Source organism: Tachysurus vachellii, chromosome 3 (genome assembly GCF_030014155.1).
Source record: "Tachysurus vachellii isolate PV-2020 chromosome 3, HZAU_Pvac_v1, whole genome shotgun sequence".
NCBI classification, from domain to species: Eukaryota; Metazoa; Chordata; class Actinopteri; order Siluriformes; family Bagridae; genus Tachysurus; species Tachysurus vachellii.
The window spans coordinates 22,882,644-22,909,794 of NC_083462.1; the positions used below are offsets into that span (position 1 = coordinate 22,882,644).

The 27,151-nt window shown below is 37.1% G+C and overlaps 1 protein-coding gene across 2 annotated transcripts in view; it reads left to right on the forward strand.

Annotated features, from left to right (window-relative positions):
- The window catches only part of gphnb (gephyrin b), a 110,880-nt gene that overhangs the window by 17,836 nt on the left and 65,893 nt on the right, over nucleotides 1–27,151 (forward strand). For both annotated transcript variants that reach the window (XM_060864985.1, XM_060864986.1), the window contains exon 2: nucleotides 26,211–26,289. In XM_060864985.1, coding sequence (XP_060720968.1) covers nucleotides 26,211–26,289 — 79 coding nt within the window. The remainder of the gene's footprint in view (nucleotides 1–26,210; nucleotides 26,290–27,151) is intronic.

The following is a 27,151-nucleotide window of genomic DNA, read 5'->3' on the forward strand; positions in this document are numbered from 1 at the left end:
AGGAACATCTATGTCCCTGAGATGAAATGAGGAAAAAACTTTGAGATGATCCAGACTCTAAAGGAAACCCATCCTCATTGGTGTGACACTGGACACTATGGTTCAAAATAATGTTCATTTACCTTGTCCTATGATTGTGTACTGTTGTAATTCCACAGCTGTTTCTAGAGCTGATATTTCTTAGTAATTCTATAGTGCTTGGCTTCTTTTGTAATTTTGTAATTGCTTGAAAATTTCCAGACCAGTGTCTGATGGTCGAGTTCTGCTTCCATTTCTACAGTGCTATCAGTGTTCAGGTTCAAGGATGCAAGTACTGGGAGACATACGTACCCAAACTCCTTGACGTATTTCAGCTTTTCATCATTCATTAACCCATGTATGGTGTTCGTATTTTTGTTACTCAGCCAGTGTCCGTGGGTCTGGTGGACCCGCTGTATTTTTGGGTTTTTAATTCAACACAATCAAAAATTTTATGTTAAAATACTCTACAGATGTTTACTTCATCCCAATTACAAGCAATATAAACAGCAAATATGGGTAATATTTGCCCTTTACCTTTATTACACCACATTTTTTAAATTAAAGTGATACTTGTTTTTTTGTTGTTTTTTAATACAATTTAATAAAAAAGAAAATCAAATTTAATCAAGTTATGAGTGATGAAAAAATCAACAAATTTACAAGGAAGCAAAGTTTTTCAAAATTATTGATGTTTATGAATATGGGTCCCACAGACCCGAACATCATACAAGGGTTAATAATATAATTTACACGATTTCTTTTCATTTACCTTTCCATATACAATATACTCTTGAAAACTGCCCTCTTTTAATATTTTTTTGAAAATAATTTCTAGAAATTTCCAGTTTGTGCATGTGTATGTGTTTGTGTGTGTGTGTGTGTGTGTGTGTGTGTGTGTGTGTGTGTGTGTGTGTTGCTATCATGGTATTTCAAGTTTGTTTTTCTTTTAATCATTAGACACTCTAATTACATACTCTGTTAAGTTATAGTAATCATAGGTGTCTTTGCACTCATTGTGTTTAAGTGTGTGTGCGACGCATTTTTTCCCTCGAGGCTTATCACAAATAGGTGAGTCTACATGCGCACTGCGTGCTTGAATGTCTGTTGTCAATGTTTTGCACTTAAAAGCGTTTATTACGTTCTTATCGTGTAAGCGATCGTTCGTATAGGGTCCACCTACAATGTTATTTCCAGTCAGGGATTACAGTGAGCATCGATGCAGGATTGAAGGATTTTGCAACTGAGACAGTACTTAAAATGGCTGACTCCCTGATCAGTGCTCAGACTACTGAACTAGGGAGCTGATTGAGACACACTGACAGTTTTACCACATGAGCTAGCACATGCATTGGTTAAAAAACATCACATAACAGGCGCTGTAGTAATTCAGAGTTTTTTTTTTTCTCAGTGCCAAAAGAGATGAAATAAAAAGAAAAAGGTGAAACGTATCCTTTAGAAGCACATTTCCAGCAGATGGAGGTAAACAAAAGCCAGATCCATTGCATGTGTGCAGGTATACATCACATACTGTGTAATTGGACTTTCATTTCAAATATAAATGTGTTTCACAGAGAAACCCATCTTTTAAAGGCTGCATGGCTGAATGATGTAAAATCAGTAAAGGGTTGCTAAGAGTATGCTGGGTGTTTTACGTGTTGAACACTGTAGTGTGTGTGTGAGTGTGGTTGTGTTTTTCTGTTATTCTGTCATTGGGGCTTTCCAGCCCTACTGAGGGAGCATTTGGCTGCATGTAGGTGGCTACAGAGCTCTGTGTGTCTTCCTGTAGGAGTGTGAGAAATTGCGATCTCGCACATGGATCTACGTCGTCTAGACAGAAACACCCTCGGAGGGGAATTCCGACAATCCCGTTTTGCATCCCATTAAAGAAAGGCTGGATTTAAAAATCAAATTTGCATAAATGTTACCGAAAACACTTCGCTGATTTCCAGCACAGAGATGTTGTTGTGGTGGTTTTCAGTTTAATGTCTTACACACAACGGGAGCTCCAAAGACTTTTACTAAACACTTCCAAAAAATTAAAAAAAACAAAGAAAATCATTGTTGATCATGGGTTTGCTGACAGTTACCTTTTACTAATTTTACAAATGACACACTTGGAAATTTATGATTTTTCACAAACTATAGAAGAAGCAAGTTTCAACTCCACATGACATGTCTATATAGAGTGTGTTTAAAGTAGCTGAGAAAACACTTCCCCTCTCATGCAGTTTGCTTTAAAAGGTTAGCTGGTTATTACAGGTGTGTGAGTCATTAGCTACAGGTGGATTTCCACCAGAAAGGTTTCTGAAGCGCTGCAGAAGTGCACTGCAGTGAGAGTTCCAAGAGGTGTTTCTATGCTGCATTTCCAGCACACTGCAGCAAATGTGACCATTATAAAAAACAACAAATGAGACAAATTGAACGACGGAGGCTTTTTTAGCCACAAAACTACAGTGACATGACAAACCGCAAATATAAACTATCCTGCTTTCTACCAGCTATCCTGCAACTGATGATATCACACAACCAGTATCAGTACCAGGATCCTCTTTCGGGGCAGAGAGTAAACATTAGCAATCATTAATAGCAAATATGCATCAAAAAGCACCATTATTATTAGTGATCAGTTATTTATGTTATATTATTTATATTATTTAAACTCATATACACATATTATATCTTGGTGGTGTGTGTACAGGAAACAGTCAGAAACAGTCACCATGTCCACCCGATAACCCAAACATCCCCATAAGGATAGGAATATATGACAGATTTGACAGTATGGAGGTGAAAAGGTTTCCCTTTTGGTTACTAAATTTAAGCTTAGGGTTAGATTCAGGTGTAGACATGACATGTCTTACTTTCATTACTGCATTAGTGTCAATAGAAGTTCAAAATGATAGTAAAAAATAAAAAGTATGTGTGTGTGTGTGTGTGTGTGTGGTGTTGGGGGGGGGGGGGTTTCAAGCCTACTCTCAGTGTGTGATGGTGGTGAGTAATCCAGCTCGGTCTGTTCTGCTTCCTAAGTTTGTGCCATGTGTGTGATCATAAAAGCCACTCGGATCAGATCATACAGCCACAGCATGAAAACTTAATGCCCCCGACAGCTGTACATAGACTGCCTGTTTTAAATACAGCCCCTTCTGTGGCACTTCCTGTCCCCCTTACTCCTCCTGTCCGTGTTGCCGCTTTGCGATGAATATCACCCCAGGGGGTTGATGCTTCATACAAACAGTCGCTCATAGGTGTGTGAGCTTCTTAAAATCTAAACACATTTGCTGCCCCACATCTTACTTAAAAACTCTAATCAAGCCATGCTTGAACTATCAAGTAATCTCCAACAGACTTCTTACTGGTATTCATGCTGATCACATGATATGAAGTCATTTCACATGCACATTGACCTTATTGAGGTGGTTGACAGGTTGAGTTTAATTTTTGATTCTTTTGAGGGAAACCAGACATCAACAAATTATATTACTGAGACAAACAATGTCTCTGTGTTTTCCACATGAATACCTATGAGACTTTGTGTATATGTTAAAGACCTTGATTGAAGCTCAGACTTGGTATTCAAGTGAAGTTAAACAGTATCGCACGCACAAGAGCGCAGTTCTACTTGCAGTTCTGGATCACAGCTATCACAGATATTGCTTTTTTTTAACAATTTTATAAACGAGAAATTAATATTGAGTGACCTTTTGGATACAATGTGGCCAAATGTTCTGTTTATTTTTCCTCCATTGCCAGAATTAGTTTCCTGAAGAAGCAACGCTAACGTTATAGCTTTATGGCTAGCTGACTAGCAAGCTCATACTGACTTTTATTTTCCTATTAAAGCTGCGTTTATTTTTTCATCTAACAAGCTTTTGCATTTTATGTCAGATGTTATTGATGATGTTGAGAAAACATTACTGTAATAGTGATTTGGAACTAGGGAGTGGAATTTTAGGTGGAGAAGACAAACCAGGGATAGCTACACACTGAGAAATGCCATGTCTTGGACATGGAAATGTCTTGGAATGCCACTCGACCAATCAAATTGATGGACCGTATAACTAAAAGTTGAATAAATTAATGTGTTTCACAGCACTGATGAATTCTCACACGGTCAAAATATGTTTCTGTAATTGCAGATCCAACTGTAGTGTCAGCAAAAAAAGAAGGAAAAAGGAATTCAAAGATCAGCGTATTTAGCGTAAGGGCAGAATTTCCACTTCAGTAAACAAAAACTATACAGTCTTTATTTATTGCTCTGACATAGACATTACTCTATCGATATGCACAATCTGCATGAGGCCATAATCATAAAGTGAAATTCTTTCTTCACATATTTTTGGAGGTTAGGGTCAGAGTGCATGATACAGCACCCCCGGAGCAGAGTCTTGCTCAAAGGGACCAACAGTGTCAGCTTGGCAGTGTTCTGGAATGAGTCTCCAGTGTCAGTGCTTTGAAAATGTCTGAAGGTTTTCCAGAACAAGACAAGCTGCTTTTTTTTCTATTATTATTTTCATAAAGACTGATGAGGGAAATAACGTAGCAGCTACAATGGAAGTGATAACAGATTGATGCTCCAGGTCATAAAATGTAAATGTTAACTTGAAATATTCTAAAGTGTTATTAATCAATGAATTTAAAATACTGTAATAGAAAAATAATAAACTCTGACATAATAACAGGAAGTCTGCTTTGCATCAGACCTCATCACGCTGTTGTTTTTTTTCAGGAGTCTTTTAATCCTTACATATGAGCCCATGCTATGTTCTATAGTGTTGAAGAAACCTTATCTTAACATTTGTCTTGGTTTGCTGTTTTTCAGACCTGCTTTCTCAACCAGTATGGACAAATTATTTTTTCCTTTTCTTTTTTTTTTTTTACTTTTTCTTTTACATCTACATTTTTATTTTCAGCAGACCTGCTTCTTTAAAGCTATGATGCATTGGGGAAAATGAGTGTGATTGCAGATCTGCCGAATAAGCCAATAAAATGCTGTGATCTGACGCTAACGCAGTAAGTCTCAGTCCCAGACCTGCACTAACACACACACTGTTCGGCTCCAACACACCTGATTCAGCTGGTCAGGTCATTATCAACCCCTTCATGAGCTGAGTCAGGTATGTTAGAGGAGCCTTTAGAGAGATGTGCAATGCAGGGAAACTCCAACAAACACTGGACTAATCCCCAGTATGTTCACTAAATAAACTGAATTTTTAAAAAGACAAAGCAGTGTTATAGATTCAGGATTGTGTATCGCTGCTCTAGTATGAACATAGTGCGCTATAAATAGCAGCGGGATTCCACCTCTCCCTGCAGCCTTTACTACTGCTGCAGGATCCTTTATTGCTTCTCTTCTCTTCTCTTCTTCATTCTTGTTCTTCCTTTACTCTACTACACCTCCGTCCTTATTCGAGTCCCCGGTTCAATTCCTTATTTACTGTCCTTTCCTCTTTCATGTCTTTTCTTTTCCAAGTTTCTTTTTATCCTTTCCTCTTTTTTTTCATTTTTTTTTATCTCCTCCACTCTCTGTTCTTTTTTTATCATAGGAAAAACAGAATCATAGGCATAAAAAGAAGGAAGGAGCACAATGAGATTGCGAATGACAAAAAAAAAAAAGCAAGAGGAGATTGTTTTGGGAGAGAGAGAGAGAGAAGGAAAGTAATGCAGGAAAAGGAGAAGAGAAACATTGTTATACAGAGGACTGATAGAAGTGAGGAGTAAAAGTAGTTTGTGGGTGAAACAGAGAGAGAGAGAGAGAGAGAGAGAGAGAGAGAGAGAGAGTTGGGAAGCCGCAGTGTTGTGGTCATAACAGGAGTGAAGCTGAGCTGTAATTGCTGATGCCATCCAGAGGATTGAATGTAATGAAGGCTGCTGCTTACGGCCAGCTTCATTAGAGAGAGAGAGTGGGGGAGGGTAGGGGGTATGATTGTGGATTGCGTCCAGGGAAATAAGCAGTTTAGAGAGAAAGAGAGAGAGATAGAGAGAGAGAGAGAGAGAGAGAGAGAGAGAGAGAGAGGAAGGAAGGAAGGAAGGAAGGAAGGAAGGAAGGAAGGAAGGAAGGAAGGAAAGAGGAACTAAGGTAGAAGGAGGCTTCATGTAGAGTTGTAGAGTGTAATAATGTTACTGCGGAGTCAGGGATCCCCAGGCCGTGTGTTTCCTCATAAACACATTTCCACAGCAGCCGAGATGGGAGTTTCCAGATTCAGTCCGCTTCCTTTACTGTACATTTCGTTTTTTCTGGGCTCTCATATTTCACTCCAGTCTAATCTATATACATTCAATATACAGTGCTGGCATTTTATAATGTACACATACCTTATGGGTGCACAATGTAGGAATAAAATTACTCACTGTACTCCAGTGATGACCACTAAGCAGATGTTATTCACCATGAAGTGCAGTATCATATTCATTTCACTCTTGCATGTTCTTGTACTGGATGTGAGTATCACATTGTAAAAGTGCAGTTTAATCTGATTGGTCAGAAATTGTGTATTATTTCCATTTCCCAGCACAGGTATTTTCTGGCCTGTAACATGAACAATAGGTTAATATTGATGTGCTTGTTCCAATACATTATTGTTTCTATAGTAACAGCTCATACACAGAGACTTTATATAATCTAGGATTAATAATCTACAGATTAACAAAGTAATTGTTGATGTGATGTGGTTTTTATTTATTTATTTATTTTTACATTTATGGACGTCTTGGTTGTGAGCACTCTCAGTCTTGGTTATGCTTCGTGTTTTGTCTCTGTTTTTTGAAGGAGAGTTAAGAATTATTTCTGATATTGCATACAATAGGTGAGAACAGGACCTAACATGTCTCCACAACATAAAATCTATAATATCTAAATCATTAAAATGCATGGTGTTTCACTTGATAATAAATTAAATATTATAGTCACTGTGGTATAAGCAGATTGACACACTCCACACACTACATGTCACCGTAACGCTCTTATACAAAACTAATGATGGCATGTTATGCTCACAGCATCTCACGCAACGTGCATTATTTTCATGTTACAGAGTCTCTGCTTCATTCTGTAAGTTACAATATGATCAGAATAATGCTTCATGTCAACTAGCATTCACACAGACTACATACATGTGAAGACATGGGAGACAAATGCTAGTTCTATAATTATACCTGGCTTCAAGCAGCTTTAGTAAGAAAATGAACTTTTAACTGCATTAATTCATCTGTAAATGTTATTTTATCTTCAGTTCTTTAGTTTTCAAAGAAATGATAGGATCAAATGCTGTGATGTTTGCTGGTGTCCTATTTTCTGGGATCTTCTGTAACCCTGATTAGGAAAAAGCAGGTGGATTGATGGATGGATGGATGGATGGATGGATGGATGTATGTATGGATGGATGGATGGATGGGTGGATGGATGGGTGCATGGATGGATAGATGAATGAATGAATGAATGAATGAATGAATGAATGAATGGGTTATATGCAAGGTCAAAACTAGAATTATATGATGAATAGATTCGATACAAGTTCAAAACATGGATGGATAAATGAATGGTTTATACACAAAGTCAAATCAAGAACTATAGGTTTATATACATGGATGGATGGATGGATAGATGTGTAGGTAGATGGATGGAGGTGTGGGTGGGTGGATGGATGGATGATCAGTTTATATTAGAACCAATGGATTGCTGTATTGATGGATGGATGAATAAATGGTTTATATGCAGTAAGTGCTATATAAACATATTTACATTCATTCAGTACAAGGTCTAGAATGGATGGATGAATAGATCTATAGATGGATGGATTATATGCAAGGATGACTCTAGAACTGGTGGATGAATAGATTGAATGCAAGGTTGAATCTAGCATCCATTCAACAGAGTTGTTACTTATCACAAAGAGCTCCAGATTATAACCCTATTGGAACATTTCATTATACTAAGAGCCCCTTAAAATGAACTTTTTTTAGAGTGTATATGATGTGTAGATGGATAGGTGGATAAGTATAGAAGTATCTCCGGTGATTGTATTACGTTATTGTCAATATTATCACCACTACTGGCTTATTAAATTGTGGTTTAACAATTTGTGCTGGTTTTTTGATTATAAAATCAACCTGAGAATGAAATAAACATGCACTGTGGCTGACGCGATCTTGTTTCTGCATTACATTTCAAGGGGCGGTGTTATCAGAGCACACACTTTTATTCAATAACCCCAGTAGTGTGTTTCATGGTGGATTAAGCTTGCGCGTGAAATCTCCTTCACTACCTACAGTGTTAAAGGCAGAGAGTGTGGTGTGTTCATGCCAAGGTTACACAGAGCAGACAGGAGGAAGAGCTGAGCCGGCAGATTTGTGATGCCCCTTCACCTCTGGAAAAGAAGCAGCCAAGTGTGTCCAATACTGTAGGAAATCAATAAACAAGATATTACATGTAGACAAGTGTAACTTGTTTAATATCTTATGTCTATATCAGGTGTTATTAAAGTCATTTAAGTCATTTTTTTCTAGCCTAATTGGACGATATTTTTATTTAGAAAAAAAATAAACATTTTTTCCCAAATATGGGGAAATATCTCAAAGTAAATGGTGAAACCAAACCCATTTCTGCTCTGATATGCCTCAAGTACTACAGTTTGAAGGCGTTAACTTCAACCACTTAAATTCCATGTTAGGTTATCCAGGTAAAAACATCATGCACAGAAAGCAAAGTGTTTTAAATATATTTTTTTTTGTATCAGACTTGCTGTGATAAAATTATTCATTTGTTTATACTGATTGAAAATGTCAAATAAGTCGATTTCCTTTTTGCTGGCAGAACAGAACAGAACATCAGCATTCTGGTTAAAAAGGTTTAAGAAATGACATTTAACATTTAATGTAGGCTCTAGTTTCATGGTCGCCTTTAAGGACGTGTTAGCTAGATAAACCTTGTGGCTTCTTTACAAAAGTAAAAAAAAAAAGAAAAACTAGTCATCCAAACTTGTTTTAGCTGATGAGGGTCAGCTGATGAACTGAAGACGTTTTGCATTAAATCCTATTTTTAAATCCTATTAACAAGCTGACAGAGAACAAGGCAACTAAGAGCCTAGAAGGATGAGTGTTGTGTGTTTTGTTATATACATGCCATTTGGGGTATAAAACCAGAGCTAGCAATTGCTCATATACATTAATGGCAGCTTTTTTGAAGGGATTTGTAATTGTGCAAAGTAATCAATAACCCATTAGCACTCACTGTAGCAAAGCAAACATAATAATCCTTTTACATTTTTACTAAACTCGTAAAGGTGCTCCACCTGATACAGGGTTGTGTGTTCACTTTTTTATAGTGAGTACTCGTGAAGCCATTACAGTCGGAAGGGCGAATCTCTCAGACCAATCCACTATATCAGCATTTTGAGAATGCAGTGCCCTTACATGACAACAGCAATAGGAAATACACACTGTGATAAGCCTCGCTGTGGTTTTGTTCTCTCCCAGCTTCAATATTGTTTGTGCAAGCAAAGTCACAGAACTGGAGCCTCCGGAGTGGAACATGTTGTAAATTCAAATCAGCCATTTTCTTCCTGTGTATACAATAACCAGAGTGAAATTTCACCAAATATTCTATGTATTATTTCTCTCAGTTCAATCATAGCTAATCTACTAGCTGAGAGTCCTTCTCACAGGGCAGCGAGCAGCTACTGAACCAAAAAATGTAGTTTACTGATATTTGGTAGAGTCTAAAATAAATCCATACTCTTCGTTGACTCTGTGTTGAGGTTGGGCTATTAATGGGTAAGTTTCCATTTTTTTTTAACAAAAAAGGAAAAAGATAAGAAGGGAATGGGCCTAATTTATTGTTCAAATTTCCAAATACCCATTGTTTTTCCCCCTGATAATGATTCTATAATGAAATACTGCATCTTGTCATGCAGTGTTAATATAAAAACCTAAAGCGACAACCCAGGTCAATGGGACTGAACAATGCTTCACAGTGAACAGGACATGTGGGATAAACGGACAGCAAAGGAGCTCGGAGAGTGTCTTATGGAGCGTGTTGCCCCTCGCATTTGTGTAATACGCACATTATTCATCGGTCCAATCAGCCAGCTGCCATTCGCCGTGGCTCCTGTTACATCGGTGAATTATTCAGGGAATTATTTAAGTGCCTGTAATCACAGAGGAGCCTGATGGGTAATACACACAGAGAAAGGTTCCAGAGCTCACCACCATATATCTACTGTGAATAAGGAGAAGAAAGAAGAAGAGGAGAATGAGGCGTGAAACAGAAAAGGACAATGAGGAGAAAGTGAGATTGAAAGAAAGCTTGCACTGGAGATGCCTGTATTCTTTTTAATGTAGTTTATTTGTTTATTTTACAAGGCCACATTAACTAAGGTTTTAGCTAGGTCAGAACATCAGAGTAAATGTGCCAGCGTCAGCTACAAGCTAATTATCAAATTAAAAACCCGGGCCACATTTTTCTCACGAGCATATAAGAGACAGTTTGACCTAAAATGAAACTTGCTGATTTGTTCCCCGTGATTACAAATGTGAGGTAGTCGTTCAGCCAGAATGTGTTTGCTTCAGGAAGTTTACCATTCTGGTTTTGTTCAGAATCTTTTTCAACACATTAAGTTGAATTATTGCCTTATGGTTTCTTATTCATAAACACTGCTGAAGTCATTCAAGTAACTGTGATGTGTAAGCAACCCACAATTTTTCCTGCTGAAGGAAAAACGTACACAGTGAGGCGAAATAAATACACACACACATTTCTTTTGTTATCTAAAACGCTTAATTCAATTTGTACGGCATATTTAACGATGAACATCGACTCAGAGCAGCTTTAAAGAAGCACAGAAACAAAATAAAAATTCTAAAGTTTAAAATGAAGTTACTATTTAATTATAACATTTATCCATAATGAACTAGCCTGAGGAGATGATACGAGGAAGAAACCTTAAGAGGAACCAGACTCAGAAGGGAACCTACAGTATATTCACAGTGCATATATCAACATCAGATTTACCCACATACTGTGTTTATGATTTGACCATTGAAATAAAGTTCAAGATATGAATGCTACATTAAAATGTTCTAATGCACATTGTCTCGTATAATTATAAAAGTACTGTATGTGGTCATTGGTTGGGAAGATGTCAAGCAAATACATAGCAGACATGATGAATGTGAAGGAGCCTCAAGGACAACATTATTAAACAACACTTGAATGGAAAAAGCTACAGAGCCAGAGGAAAAACCTCAAATGTTCCTGGCAGCACGATTTTTGATATTGTACATGTGGAAAGTTCATGGAACCAGAACTAATCGACCCTGGGTATGAACGGCATGCAAGATTTCTCAACATGCTCTCGGAATAAGGATAAGGATGATAACAGAGAAGCTGTTAGTCATTTAATATGGAGTTGTGGGATGATCCGAAATCAGTAAGATCACCAGTTATGCAAAGGCCATTAAGCAATGAACTACACCACAACCAAGTACATTCCTTTCTGCTCTAAAAGTAAAAGCCACAGATATATGTATGACTAAATATTTGGATTAATTAATCTTTGGATTAATAATACTACATAGACAATCTACAATATAGTCTAGATCAGATTGAAAACTGCAATAATTCAGTAAAACATGGTTGGAAAAAGAATCGTTGGGCATATAATCCCATACCAAACACCATACCCACAGTAAAGTACAGAGGGGGAAGCATCATGATGAGCATCATGGAGTGCCTATTCAAAAAAAGAAGCTTTTTTTTCTCAAATATACATTACACCATGGTGAAATTTATTCTTCACATATCCCTGCTTTGGAAATTGGGCTCATAGCACAGGGTCAGCCATAATGCCGCACCCCTAGAGAAGGTACCTGTAGGTTAAAGGCCTTACTCAGTGGCCCCAACAGTGGCAGTTTGTCAGTACTGACAAACCCCGACTTTTAAACCCTGACTTTCCAATCAACAACCCAGAGCTACCACTATCGCTGCCAACTAACAATCTTTTGCAAACAGCACTGGGGCATTATATGCCATCAAAAAAATATAGTGATGTAGCAGGACAAACTCATCAGTCAGCCAAGAAACAAAAACTGTGGAGGAGATGGAAATTTGGACAACACCAAACATACAGCCATAATAGTTTAGAAAGACCTGGTATAGTTTAGCCAGTATACTGACTTAAATCCCACTGAATATATATGGAAACTGAAACTCACTCAGCGGGACCTTCATAACCTTGGGGAATTGCAGATAATTTGCCAAGAGGAGTGAGCCAAAACTCAACCACAATATTGAAAAAAACGAATTACTTCTTACTGTAGATCTCTCAGTATCGTAATTATCAAAACCGGCTTTGCGACAAAGTACTCAATTCGTAATTTGTTCTCTATCAATAACCTTGCAATTTATTTTTAAACATATCTTTGTTAATTATAAGTCACAAGAGAAAATATGTGTTTCAAAGTAGATATATGAACTAGATATATTTATTAAATAACAAAAACATATAACATAGAGTATAGAACCTTCTAGAACGTTGAAAATAGGTATCATCTAAACAGAATGGTGATAGGATATTTTAGCAGTATTTCACTTAATCACCTAAAAAAGTTTCACCTTACTACTAAAAAAAGTTTATCCCACAGATTTCAGTATTTGAAAATATCTAAAGGAAAATTTATTAATAAATTTCATGCATTTGGTCCATACTGGGTTGTCCAAGTAAAAAAGTGCACTACACATGGATGTGTCATTTCATTCTGTTTTAATGGCCTCCTCTAGGTGACACCTTTTTATAGGTGTATTAACATGAAGCGGGTCCTAAATTTGAGTCCTCTGCAACACTTTTGGCAGAAAAATTTGCCTATTTTTTCCTCCAAATTATGTGCACCTGACATCCACTATATGGCCAACAGTTAGCAGACACTTGTCCATCACACCCACATGCGATTTTTTTTTGAACATCCCATTACAGATTTAGTGCACCTTTGCTTTTATTATAAGCTCCACTCTTCTGGGAAGGTTTTCCACTAGAGTTTGGAGTGTGGCTGTGGGAATTTGTGCTCATTCAGAGTCACTGCTCCAGTTCATTCCAAAGGTGTTCATTGGGCTTTGTGCAGAACATCTGAGTTCTTCAACTCCAACCTTGAATTCATGACATTTTGTGCACAGGAGTATTGTAATGCTGGAACATGTTTGGTCTTTGTATTTCCAGTGAAGAAAAATTATAATGCTATAGCATTCCCAGAAAACAGCAACAGTTGATGCCAGAACAATAGTTAGAACTGTGAAGAAAGAAACAAAAACAGCAGACGTAATCACAAAGTACCATTTGAGGAAGACATTGAGAGATGAAATATGGAGCCCATACAACAAGATGTAAACCACACATCAGCAGTAATATCAGAAGACTGGAAGGGAATTTGCAAGGAAATAAAGCCTGGTCTGATGATGTTGATAGGTCTGATGATGTTGATGATGACCAACAAAAGTTCTGGAACAAATAGTAACCAGTACCAAAGTGATGGAAAGACCAAAGTGTAAAGAAGGAAAGTATCTATTTCCTAAAAACCTGTTTTTGTGCCCTAAATCATTCACAATTGTCTATAAATCACATGATGTTATCAGTAGTATGAATTCAGAAAAGCATCAACAAAGAAGAATGAAACAGTTTGGGTTGCCAGTTTGATGAACATTGCAAGAAAGATATATGCAGCCAAATATTAAATGTTATTTACTTTAATGTACTATCTGTTCGTGTATTTTGGCCCACATGGCCCACATATAAGGTTGGTGGTCTGCCACTAAAGGTGCCATATTGAATCCAGATGTAAAAATCAGGAAATAAAATTTCTGACATCTCATATTCATCGTTTGATCTCAAACCAGCAAAAACAATCAGCAAATCAATCAGCAAAAACAAAAGAACTGGCTGCTCCAGTCCATTCAGATGGTACTGTATCTATTAGATTTCTCTGAGGAAAATGTCATAGCGATGGATGTGTTAAAAAGAAATTAAAACAGACAGTGGTAAAGAAAAGGAGTGGGCTGGAAGGAGAGCTCTTCCTGTCTAATCCTCAGCTCAGGGTGGTGGGTGGAACATAGTTGCAGTGGCTTCATTAGTGTTCCTCCAGTATTCATGGAGGTGTTAATAAAACATCAATACAACAGCAGGCGCTGAGTGGAGCTGCTCAGAACTTCAGCAGACACTAAGGAGGCCAGGTAAATGAGTGGAGTGGAAGAGTACTGTAGAAAAAAGGCAAAAAGGACCAGACAAGTCTGATCTGATGACCAAACAGGCATTTAATTACATGAAAATATCTGTGATTATTTAACAGCTTTCTGATGTAACTCATGGTCATGGTCAGGTGTGCTGTGTATGACCTTTCAACTTTTGTTTAATTATTTCCTAGTGAAATTAGCAGACATTCAGAACATCTAGATTATTTTTGATCTCTAGACAAAATGGAGGCATCTAGAAGAGGAGAGAAGGTGGACATATCATAGACACATTCTATGATGTTCTTTCTGATTGGATGAGGAGGAGGACGTAGAGCTGTGATGACCAGAATAGGGGGTAGACTGAAGTCTGTCATTTGCTCGAAAAATGCACAGAACCACCCATTTCTTTATTCTCTTTATAATATAGAAATTCTATTGATATGTTCTATAATAAATGGAAAATATATATTTTCCATTTTATATTTATAAGCCCCATCATCTTGGCCTGGAAATCTGGTGCTGCATTACATGTATGTGATTATTAGAACATGGTATGGCTATTCATGGAAGCATGTTTTTGAATGTATGAAATTAAATCCTAAAATGTGATTAATATGATATGTTTCCAATCTGAGTGTATGTTTGCTCAGTAATAACCTGGATGCTCCTAGCTTCCAGTACTTCTTACTTTGAGCATCTAAGAACATTTTCATAGGCATTCCATGATTGAGATGCCATTTAGCCCCCTTGTGTCTTGTTAAGCTGATTGTCTAACTAAATATTATGTAAAAAAAAAAAAAAAAAAAAAAAATGTTAACCCATCTAAATTTTTTTCAAGGATTCTTTTTGTCCTTGGTAGCTGAATTTAGATCTGTTTGGCATACATTGGTAATTGGGTTGAAAGTTTGAATTTCATTTAGCAGAAAACAAATAGATAAAACAATACATCTTTGCTAATGGCACAAGGAACATGTGAAAATACATGAAATTACAAATTATGTGTATAAAAATAAAGAAACATTTTTAGGGGTAAAATGTGGAAATAAACTTACAGTGGCCTGGTTGCATTAGAGTGCACACCCCTAAATGCACCTTTTGATATTATTACATGACTAAGTCATTTTAGGTAAAAGTCTCTCAGTGTTGCACTTGACTTGGCCACATTTTCCTACTCTTTCTTGCAAAAACATTCTAGATCCATTAAATTGTAAGGGCATCTCATGTGCACAGCCCAATTCATGGCAATTCTGATTTCAGGTTTTGGCTCTAGCTAACCATAAACATTGATCTTCTTTTAGTTAAGCCATTCCTTTTTTGATTTGGATGTATGCTTTGGGTCAATGTTGTGATAAAAGGTGACATTCCTTTTTATCTTCAGTTTACTAGCAGACACCTGAAGATTTAGCGCTAAAATTCGCTTTACCTTGATAAAAACTCCCGTTCTGCCTAAATAAAAACAGCCATAAAACATGATGCTACACCACCATGCTGCACTGTCGGGTTGTTTGTTTGATTGTTGGTATTTTTGAAAAAATTTCATCGGACCATAACACATTTTGTCATATGGTTCACAACCAGGAAATTGTAACTTTATAAAACCTTCCATTTTAACAAGGGTGTGTAGACATTTCATAACCTTGAACGCGTGTGTGCATGTGTGTGTGTGTTGAAACCCTATACCCCTTTGTATGCCCGTCTTTCTTTCTCTTTTTTTACCTTACAAAGTCGTGCATGTATGATTTGCAATTCTAAGCTGTTTTTTTAATCGTCCTACTTCTTGTCCTTCATGTCTCTGGTGTTCCCTGCTTTCAATCTCAGCCTGTTTGTTGTTGATGTGATTCAGAATTTGTCTGTGATTACTGTGTCTGCCTATAAGATCATGGCACAGATTATTAGAAACTCCTAAATGAAATTGCATTGATGCATCACAACTAGATTAAAAAGGGAATCTATTAGATGCTACCTTGCTCCTACAAATCACTGGATAATTTGTTTAAAATGAAACATCCCATATAAGTAAATCTGTCAGTGTACAACAGCTTAATGAATGTTTCTGTATAATTTGTCAGCCCTACTCGTCCCTGTCCATCAGTAAAACAGATTCTTTCTACCAAGTCTCCTGACAAAATTTCCCATAGGTGTTCAGTTGGGTTGAGATCTGGTGACAATGAAGGCTTTAGCCTGTGATTTACGTTATTTTAATCTTCCTCAAACCATTCGGTGAGCTCTTCTTCACTGTAGATGTGGGCAGGGTCTTCCGGGAAGAGAATCGATTGAGAAAGTGATGAATTAAAAGAACTTTGGATTGATTTGCAGTGACACTTACTTCGAAGAGTACAAGACATCCCAAACCATGCAAAATGTCCTCCACAGTATAACAGCTTCCGTGTTTCCCTTCCCCTTGTTTCCCTTTTTTTTTGTTCCCTATTTCTGTAATATAACCAACAATAAGATAACTCCAGAAGGAATCTGAATAAATAAACACTAAATGTATATATTATATAATATATAAAATCACAAGCCATCTATAGCATTTGTTATAGATTTGTTAGAAGCAGTGAAGAAAAGACTGTGTGTAAGAAAATAAAACCAGTCTGTTTTAAAGGAAGTGGCATGCCGTCTATATTTAGGGTTAAAATAATATTTTATCCAGCATTTTAAATGGATTTGGTAACAACGATGTATAATAATCTCTCGTCTGTACTACATTCCTAATGCCTAGCTCATGTGCACTCTGGATTCTGCTCCTCCGCAGTAGAAAGTGAAGTGCAGCCGAACTACCAAACCCCATTAAGTTTTTTTCTTCTAAGATCTGAGAATCAAATGAGACTAAAATGAAAGATTGATTATTTGAATTTATTATTAACACATTATCTCCATTATAAATCCCACCTGGGTTGTAAAGAGAAAGAGGCTGTAGTTTAGATTTGCACAGAGAGCTCAGTATCTATAGTGTGTGTACTATATATGTGTATATGACCGAACGTACAGTATTAGAGTCTTTGTGGTCAAGTGTTTGCTGTGCAAGTATCCTGGGTTTTTCCCTGCGAGTGCGTGTGTAATAGAGCTGCTCTATGATGTGTGTGGGGTTGTGTGTGCGAGTGTGTGTTTGCTGATAGATGCTGCATTCCCTCTCCGCTCCGAATTAACAGGGTTGCTAAGAAACGGCGGGTTTATATTAGATCAGCTTATCTGCTTTTATTGCTGTTACTATATTTTCCCTCAGCACTGTGCAGCCTTTATTCATTTGGAAATTTACCCGAGCTTCAGATTAAAGGAAAAGCTTGTGTGTGTTTGTGTGTGTGTGTGTGTGTGTGTGTGTGTGTGTGTGTGTGTTCACAACATCCTCATCCTCTTTTACCTCTGTCTTACAAAAAAAAAAAAGGGAAAAATATGAGAAATTGCACACTGGTATGTTGGGTAAAACTCAAAGCTCCTTGATATGTTTAATTCCTCAAACACTCAGCGGACAAGAGACCAACACCTCATGATATTTAAGACTAGATACATCTAGTTTTAATATTTTTTGGGTATACAGTGGGGTACACAAACCTAGTGCCAGCTTTAAGCTCTGTGATTTTCTGCATGTTTTCTGTTGTAGAAAGTAAATAGTACCATGGTAAATGGTAAATTGGTCATGTTTTGAGATCTGTGGTGTTAGAGCACATAATTAGCCTATTTAGTGCCAATTTCACCAAAACCAGCTGATTATATAATTCTGGCAGTGTCAGATATTTTTGAAAATATCTGAAATCTATCTGAATGTCTGAATCTATATAAAATCTCTGAATGTGAGCAATGCTAAGATGCCCATCTAAAAGCCACCAAAAGAAGGACAGCATCGGGTGATGAGAAACTCAGAACAGCTACAAATGAAAAACAAATATGTAGAGAGAAAAAAACAAAATATCGTCATTATCTAAAGCTCACGTTGAAAGTTTCTGCGTGACCATATTTTCAGCATGAGCCTGGATTACAAAAGCTGGTGATGTAAAATGAATGTAACTTTCTTTAATCACGGGGCTTTCTGTAGGAGATCTTCATCCTGTAATCCAACATTATCACACAAACCGTTACAGAATTTAGCTAAGATTTTATTGCGTTCATCCTGACTAGTGATGACCTGCTATAATCACAGTCTAATACCGGCTTACTTGCTACACATTAACATTTCACACATCGTTTGTTTGTTGTTTGTGTTTTTTTTAGATGGTGAGATTAACACTGAACAAAAATAGTTTAGATATAGCAGACCTGTACAAGGAATTATTAAAATTGCGCAAATCTTATGTCAATGTCCACATGGTGACCAAAACAGTACCACAAGGTTGCTGCAGTGCTGCATGAGTTAATACTTTTTATTCTTTTTTTTTTTTTCAGACACCATTAGAACAAGTTACAAGTTACTACAGTCTTAATATAATATAATATAATATAATATAATATAATATAATATAATATAATATAATATAATATAATACAGTGGGGGGGGGGGCGCACGGTGGCTTAGTGGTTAGCACGCTCGCCTCACACCTTCAGGGTTGGGGGTTCGAATTCCCAACTCCGCCTTGTGTGTGTGGAGTTTGCATGTTCTCCCCGTGCATCGGGGGTTTCCTCCGGGTACTCCGGTTTTCTCCCCCGGTCCAAAGACATGCATGGTAGGTTGATTGGCATCTCTGGAAAATTGTCCGTAGTGTGTGATTGCGTGAGTGAATGAGAGTGTGTGTGTGCCCTGCGATGGGTTGGCACTCCGTCCAGGGTGTATCCTGCCTTGATGCCCGATGACGCCTGAGATAGGCACAGGCTCCCCGTGACCCGAGGTAGTTCGGATAAGCGGTAGAAAATGAGTGAGTGAGTGAGATAATACAGTGGTGTGATGGTCAGGTGTCTACATACTTTTGCCTGCAAGTTAAAGTGTTGGTGGTTCAGGTTAAGACTTTAAGTCGGTAGTTAGAAATGCAGCACTACTAAGCTGTCACTCATGGACCCTTGATAAAGTTCCTTAAATTCCTTCTGCTTATCTTAGTTGTTGCTTTGGAGCTTTGTTGTATGAAGCAAATCAGTAAAAGTTGTTTAAAAGAAAGAGTAGTTTGTTTTTCTTGCTTGATTTGTGGAATATTTTCTCATTTCATTCATGTAGAAATTAAATAAACAGTTGTATAAACTTTATGCTAGGTGAATATGTCCATAAGCTTTGGATTTACACATTCTGGCTATTACATGTCATTATTTAATTATAAAATTATTGTACACCGTTTCTGCTCTGTATAGATCATCAGCCCTCCTCTTCTCTGTGCTATAATGGAAAGATAGCATCGTGGACTCACCAGATTTAGTGCTTAAGCTTAGAAGGGTTGCAGTGAACATTTACTTGGCACTTTATTAGACACACCTAGCTTGTTTGCTTATCAATGCTTTTTAACACTAAATGTGAAAACTGCCCTCAGCCCATTTACCATTTTACACAGCAGCTTTGAGATTTTTAGGCAATCAGCATTTCTTCAGATGATACCAGATTCTATTATTTTACATATATATATATATACTGTATACACACACACACACACACACACACAAAACTATCTTAGTGGACAATGTTATAAATAAGTACAGACTTTCTATCAGAATGTCTGGCACACACACACACACACACACACACTCTATATATACCAACTCTACCCTGTTTTTGATATTCTTTAGATGGTGGTGGTGGGGATGAAGATGATGCTAGTGTTTCCTGCTCCAACACATCCAATTCAACTCATATACTCATGTACACACCCTTTATGAGTGTGTTAATGAGTACTGAGTCATGTGTATTAAAGTAGAGCAACACACTCCAGCTGAAGTCTGACACTCATGAGCTTAACTAGTCTGTGTAAGAGGAGGAAAGCTTATTTAAAGCATGCGTGTGCATGTGAGGACGTGTCTGGAGAGTCTGGGTCGTGTCTAAGGTCAGGATCCTCCATCTTGTCCTTGTTACTGTGCAGATGGAGAAGCAGCAGGAAGGCACTTAGCGAAGTGCTCACTCTGAATGCGTCTTGGACGAGACCTGCATGTCTGTGCTACGCTGCCCAGTGTGAGCTGCAGCAATGCCAACATGCAGCGTTTATTCTCCTCCAGATAAACCCTTCAACTATCTAATTAACACTATTCTCTAAATACTGTTTCAGATCACATTAGGATAAGGATCACATTTGAAATGAGTGATTTAGATTTTTTTAAACAAACACAACATTCATAACTATAACTTCTTCTGTCTAAGTGGCCACAAGGTGTTGATTTATTTTCTTTACCATCATGGCTCTAAAGCAGTGTCATCTTCAAGGCAAATCACTTCTAATGTATTTGTTTCCATAGAAACTCACAGGAACTTATCTGGTGGCACTCTACATAAACTAAGGCTACAGAATTGTTGAACTTATTGTCAATGTGACATTTGTTTAACATTTATAGAAGGTATATCAGGTGTCAGTGCTTTGTAACTGTCGGTATGTTTTCCATCATGTTAAAGACTTTAGGACAGAAGATTTTATGCCTTCGCTTGTCTTTGTAACATGACAGAGCTGATTGATTATTTATTTTATTTTTTTATTTATTTATTTTTTGTCTTAATGTCTTATAAACTTTATGAGCTGTTGTATCATAAGTAATAATACATATTAACTAGTCTCTTAAGGCCTTTTACTTCCGTTTGGGAGGAGTATAGTGCTGACGTATGTGGCTTGAACAACCACATTCATTTACACCTGTCCAGTTTCATCTGAAATGCGTCCCAGACCACCTCCTGAAGTGGTTTGAACGATCGGATTTATATCCGTCTCGAAAACGTTTCTGAGGGCATTTAGACCTGGTCTTTTTACAATCGGATAGCTATCTGATCACAGAAAACGCATGAAGTGACCAGATGTAAAAAGCCCCACAGATGATCCACACATTAAACATAGCTATACAAGTTTGACATATCATTCATTATAAATGAAGACACCACAAATTGCTGGTGAAAGAGAAATAAAACCTTCCATGTATACTTTGTTTTTCTCAGATCGACTAGGTTCTGTTTGCTTTGCAAACGTAGCTTTCCAAATACAAATTGAGCATTAAAAAATAGAAATATATAAAAAGTAAAATAAAATTTTATTTGATTTAAAAGTAGAATAGACATTATTTGCATTTACATTATTTTCCGTCCATAATCACCCAAATGTGGATGAGGTTCCTCCTCATATCATCTCAGTGAGTTTTTCATCGCTACTGTCACTACAGACCTGCTTATTAGCGATACATGTTACGGTTAGATGTTAGAGATACATAGTAATTTAATTTAAAACTTTACCATTTTTATTCTCTTTCTGCGCTTCTGTAAAGCTGCTTTGAGACAACTTGGATTGTTAAAAGTGTTACAGTAGTAAATTGAATTCAATTCAATTGAAAAATTTCCCACTTTTTCTGGGCTTCGTCCCGTTTGAGCCTTGAATGAAGTCAAATTAGTAAAATGTGAAAGCTGTGAAAGTCTAGAAGCAGTTCCGAGCCTGAGGAAAACAGCGGTCTGAGGTTTGTTCTAATAAACGACTTTCTCTACTTTCAGGGTGTCAAAGAAAGAGATGTTATAAAGTTATTGATATATAAAAACTGCATAGCTTAAAATATTTGTCTATGGGAAAAGCTCATATAAGAAATAATTCTTCTATGATGACATGTTACTAGAGTGTTGATACTGAAGGCAAACCTGTATGGAATTGTTTATCCTGAATTTTCCTCTATCCTGAATGTATTTTTTATATTCTGACTAAGTGTCTCTAATCCAAGGGTTGTCCAATCTTATCCAGAAGGATTCGGTGCCAGTGCAGTTGTCCATTCTAACCAAGATGAAGCTGCAGCTGATAGTCAATTGAAAGCCAAGATTAACTAATTATACAGTGGAGTCTGGTGTGGCTCCAGCATGATAGAGAAAAATACCTGATTCCACACCACACTTTTAATCTCCCAACAAATCCTCTTAATTTCCAAACATTCTCTATAATCTCCAATCACTGTCTTTAATGTCTAAACACTATAAGGCAAGTGTTTGAACATTATAGAGATTATATAGATGTTTAGACATATTAGAGGGATTTTTAGAGACTGTGTGTGGAGGTGATACAATGTGTTTAGACATTAGAAATAGTGTTTGGGAATGATCCAGTGTGTTTAGACATTAGAGACTGTGTTTGGAGATGATACAGTGTGTTTAGACATTAGAAACTGTGTTTGGAGATGATACAGTGTGTTTAGAAATTAGAGACTGTGTTTGGAGATGATACAGTGTGTTTAGACACTGGAGACAGTGTTTGGAGATTAGACAGTGTGTTTAGAAATTAGAGACTGTGTTTGGAGATGATACAGTGTGTTTAGACATTGGAGACAGTGTTTGGAGATTAGACAGTGTGTTTAGAAATTAGAGACTGTGTTTGGAGATGATACAGTGTGTTTAGACATTAGAGACAGTGTTTGGAGATTAGACAGTGTGTTTAGACATTAGAGACAGTGTTTGGAAATTAGACAGTGTTTAGACTTTAGAGAGAGTACAGTATATAAACATTAAACAGTGTTTAGACGTTAGAGACAATGTTTGAAGATGATACACTGTATTTAGTCATTAGAAATAGTGTTTAGAGATGATACAATTTGCTTAGACATTAAAGACAGTATTTTGGGAGATGATACAGTGTGTTTAGACATAAGAGACAGTGTTTGGAGATTAGACAGTGTGTTTAGAAGTTAGAGACTGTGTTTGGAGATGATACAGTGTGTTTAGACATTAGAGACAGTGTTTGGAGATGATATAGTGTGTCTAGACATTGGAGATAGTGTTTGGAGATTAGACAGTGTATTTAGACATTAGAGACAGTGTTTGGAGATGATACAGTGTGTCTAGACATTGGAGATAGTGTTTGGAGATTAGACAGTGTATTTAGACATTAGAGACAGTGTTTGGAGAAGATACAGTGTGTCTAGACATTGGAGATAGTGTTTGGAGATTAGACAGTGTATTTAGACATTAGAGACAGTGTTTGGAGACGGTACAGTGTGTTTAGACATAAGAGACAGTGTTTGGAGATTAGACAGTGTATTTAGACATTAGAGACTGTGTTTGGAGATGATACAGTGTGTCTAGACATTGGAGATAGTGTTTGGAGATTAGACAGTGTATTTAGACATTAGAGACAGTGTTTGGAGATGATACAGTGTGTTTAGACATTGGAGACAGTGTTTGGAGATTAGACAGTGTATTTAGACATTAGAGACAGTGTTTGGAGATTACAAAGAGGGTTTTTTTATATTAAATACAGTGTTTGGAGATTGTTTGGATATTATAATGCTAGGTGATTAAAGAAAGTGTTTGATGATTATAGGGCTGATGATGATTATATGTTTGTTCAGTTGATGTTCTCTTTTTTCTTTCTCTCTTGTTCACCATTTTGTGTTGTGTGCAGTGCTTCTGCACAGGACGACATTAATATTCCTTTGAAGAATGTTTCTGCCTCTCTCTCTCTCTCTCTCTCTCTCTCTCTCTCTCTCTCTCTTTCTCTCTCTCTCTCTCTATACTGCAGCACTCCCAAGCTCTCAACAATTACTACTGCTGTTGAGAAGGGCATTGTTAGGAATTCCCCTCGCATATATGCGCACACATGCACACACAGTACTGCAAGGTGCCTGGTGATTGGGTTAATGGCGGTTCCTGCCTTCTTTAAAGAGGAGTGTGTGGGTTATTTTTAGTTGAGGGAGTTAACAGAGAGAGGAGGCAAGTGGTACTGCAGTTCCTTTAATGCAGCATGCAGTTTTTCGACGCTAGGGCAACTCTGTACTTCAGTCATCTTATAACGCAAACTTTAACCCAGAAATATATTCATAGCTTCTCACTTGTATATGCACATATTCATTCAAGGCTTAGAGGAGTGTATTTTTAAAGACCATATATTATTCATCTCAGCAGTATAATGAATGAAAATGACTGCGTTTGATGTAGTAATCAGTTGTTTGAAGCCTTTTAAAATTGGTGAGTTTAAGAATAAGAGGCCACGCCTTTGTATTATGGCTAACAGGCACAATAACCCAGGGCTGTGCAGAAGAGTGAAAGCTCAAGTTTTAAAAAGTGCCCATGGATCAAGATGTTAGCACACCAACTACAGTATAACCTGTTGAGCTATTTATTACAAACAGTGAAGAGAATATCAAATGCATTCTTTTAATAAACCACCATACTTATTGAATACAGCTTTAAAGAACATGCAGATTAATTATTTATTATTGGAGATTATTCAGGTTTGAATTTCTCTCAAGTTGGATGACATGGTCAGCTGTACTTTCACTGTTTCTTGTCACTTTCTGCTTGGTCTGGAAACAGACAAGAATACATACCAGAAAGCATTTTTAATAACTAAGCTCTGTCCAAATTAGTTAGTAAAACGATCAGAAAACTAGCCTAAAATACATGAACTTCTGAATCACACCCACTATATTCCAGGTTGGCTGCTGTATAACTGATGAGGTTGTTTTCTGATGAAGTGTGATGCTAAGAAGCCTCACTGTAATATGACAACAAGCAAACAAGTGAACGATGACCCGACCTGACTGCTTTGAAATAAATGACTCTTACCATCTCTTAAAGTCATTCTGTAGACTTTTCTGTATGAAATGCACAAATGACTCGCTTCTTGGTGTCACATCAGATATTCCGATTGTTCAGATTGTAAACTGGGAGGTATAAAGAATAAAAAATGACTTTCCTTTAGCCAGTGTCACTCACTGCAGCTTCTTCAGACTACAGTACAGTATGTGCCAGCTGGTGGTTATGTGCTTAATGTCTGTTAATGGGTCCTTCTTTTGGCAAAATAACAAACTCCTTGTTCGGAGAAGCAACAAAGCCATGACTACTGTTCAAGTTGTCATCAAGTTCAGACTTTTGCTTATAGACCTTTACTAGAAAAAAAGGAACAAAATATGGCAACATGGCCAGTGAGGAGAAAAAACCCACTCTTATACAAAGGGTTGCGTCATTCAATGATACTGGTATTTGGTTCTATTTGGTATTTTGAGTGTTTCGGTCTTCCAGCAGAGCTTTGTTATAGAGTGAGGAAAACAGTATGATGCTTGCAAATTCTTTACCATTCACACAACCTCAATTTTTATTTTTTTTGCATAGTAAATTCAGGGATGGGGTTTTTGAATGCACCATTTCTTATGACTTTATCTGTATAAGATTGTGAAAAAGTCTGCTTTTTTCTCTAAAAAAAAATCAAAAAACACCCTGGTGTGATATTTCATAAAAGTATTCCTTCTTTTCTTTAAGCTGTTTCATTCTACCTGCTCAGCATGTAATACAATCTCTCTCTCTCTCTCTCTCTCTCTCTCTCTCTCTCTCTCTCTCTCTCTCTCTCCCAATCTCTCTCTCACACTCCCTCTAACAGTTTTGTACCCTGTGTCTCTCAGTCTCTTTCTTTAGCTTCCTCTACTTTGACAGTGTGCGTAAGTGTGACTCATGTGGTCGACACCTGCTCAGCTGTCATTAGTTGTGAGTTAGGAATGTGTGTGTGTGTGTGTGTGTGTGTGTGTGTGAGGTGTGAGACTATGTGGACTGTAAATTAAGCCATTTGTGGAAAATGGATGACAATGTCATCCAGAAACAACAGTTAAATATTTATTTGTTTGTTTGTTTCTAAGCAAGGGGTTGGTATTTTCTAGACCCTGTACTGCATTTCTTTCAGGCCATACAACATTTTGCTTGTTAAAAAGAAAGAAAATAATACACCTGTTCCTACACAGGAAAGAAAAACTACAGAGAAAATATCACTGACAGTCGTATGACTCTGTTTAAATTGATATGAGCATAATTTTCTACTACACAGCACAGCACACTGTAAAAATCTCATCCCTGTCTGCTTCTGTGTCTCTGTAACACAGTATTTCAACACACTATGTCTCTTTTGTCTTATAGTGAGCGACAGCTGTTTTCGTAACCTTGCCGAGGATCGCAGTGGCATCAACCTCAAAGACCTTGTGCATGACCCCTCCCTGTGAGTGAACACACACACACAGACACACACACACTCAGGAGAGACAGTCGGGTTCATTATGTCTGAGTCCATGCTACATATACACAAAATCAAACAAAACAAATTTCACTGTTTAATCAAATCTAATATAGATATTCATATATTCAAAGCAAAAAAACACACTCACAGATTTTAGATAGCATGTTTTACTTTTCAGCTGTTGTCACACATGATTTTTTTGCTCGTGTCTAAAGTGGCACTTAATTTTTTTATTTTTGTCATTTGATTCGGGTTACTGCACCAGACTGTTCATATGCACTAGTGGGTTTTGATAGGCCATGAATTTTGCATGGTGGGTCTTTATACACACTTCTTATTAGGTCTCATTAAGAATTATTTTGGGGTTTCTAATGTTTACCTTTGTCATTTCTGCAGGTCAAGCAAGTGTGTTTCATATTAATGAAAAGAGAATAAGATATATTTGTTAATTAACATTTACTAATGTACTAATAACTTAAGGTAGTTTCTACATGTGCTTATATACCTATTTTTAGACCCACAAATCCTCAGACCTCCATTCTCGATTGAGATAACAAAAACGATTAAAATCCTGTTTTAGCCATTTAAGAAAAAAAACAGCTTGTGCATTGATCTGTACATGCTTTAGACATAAATATCTTGTGTTTAGCAGCATTCACTCTGTTCTGAATGGACAGTGGAAGCTACCTGATCCATGTCCTTGCCCCATTCCCACCTTCTGCAACAGCATGATCAGTACATGTACAGTGTTGCATTTTGTATAACATTCATTCATGCTACCACCTTCCAACCAATCAGATTCAAGCATTCAGCCACACAATGAAATGCTGTATTGTGAACCATC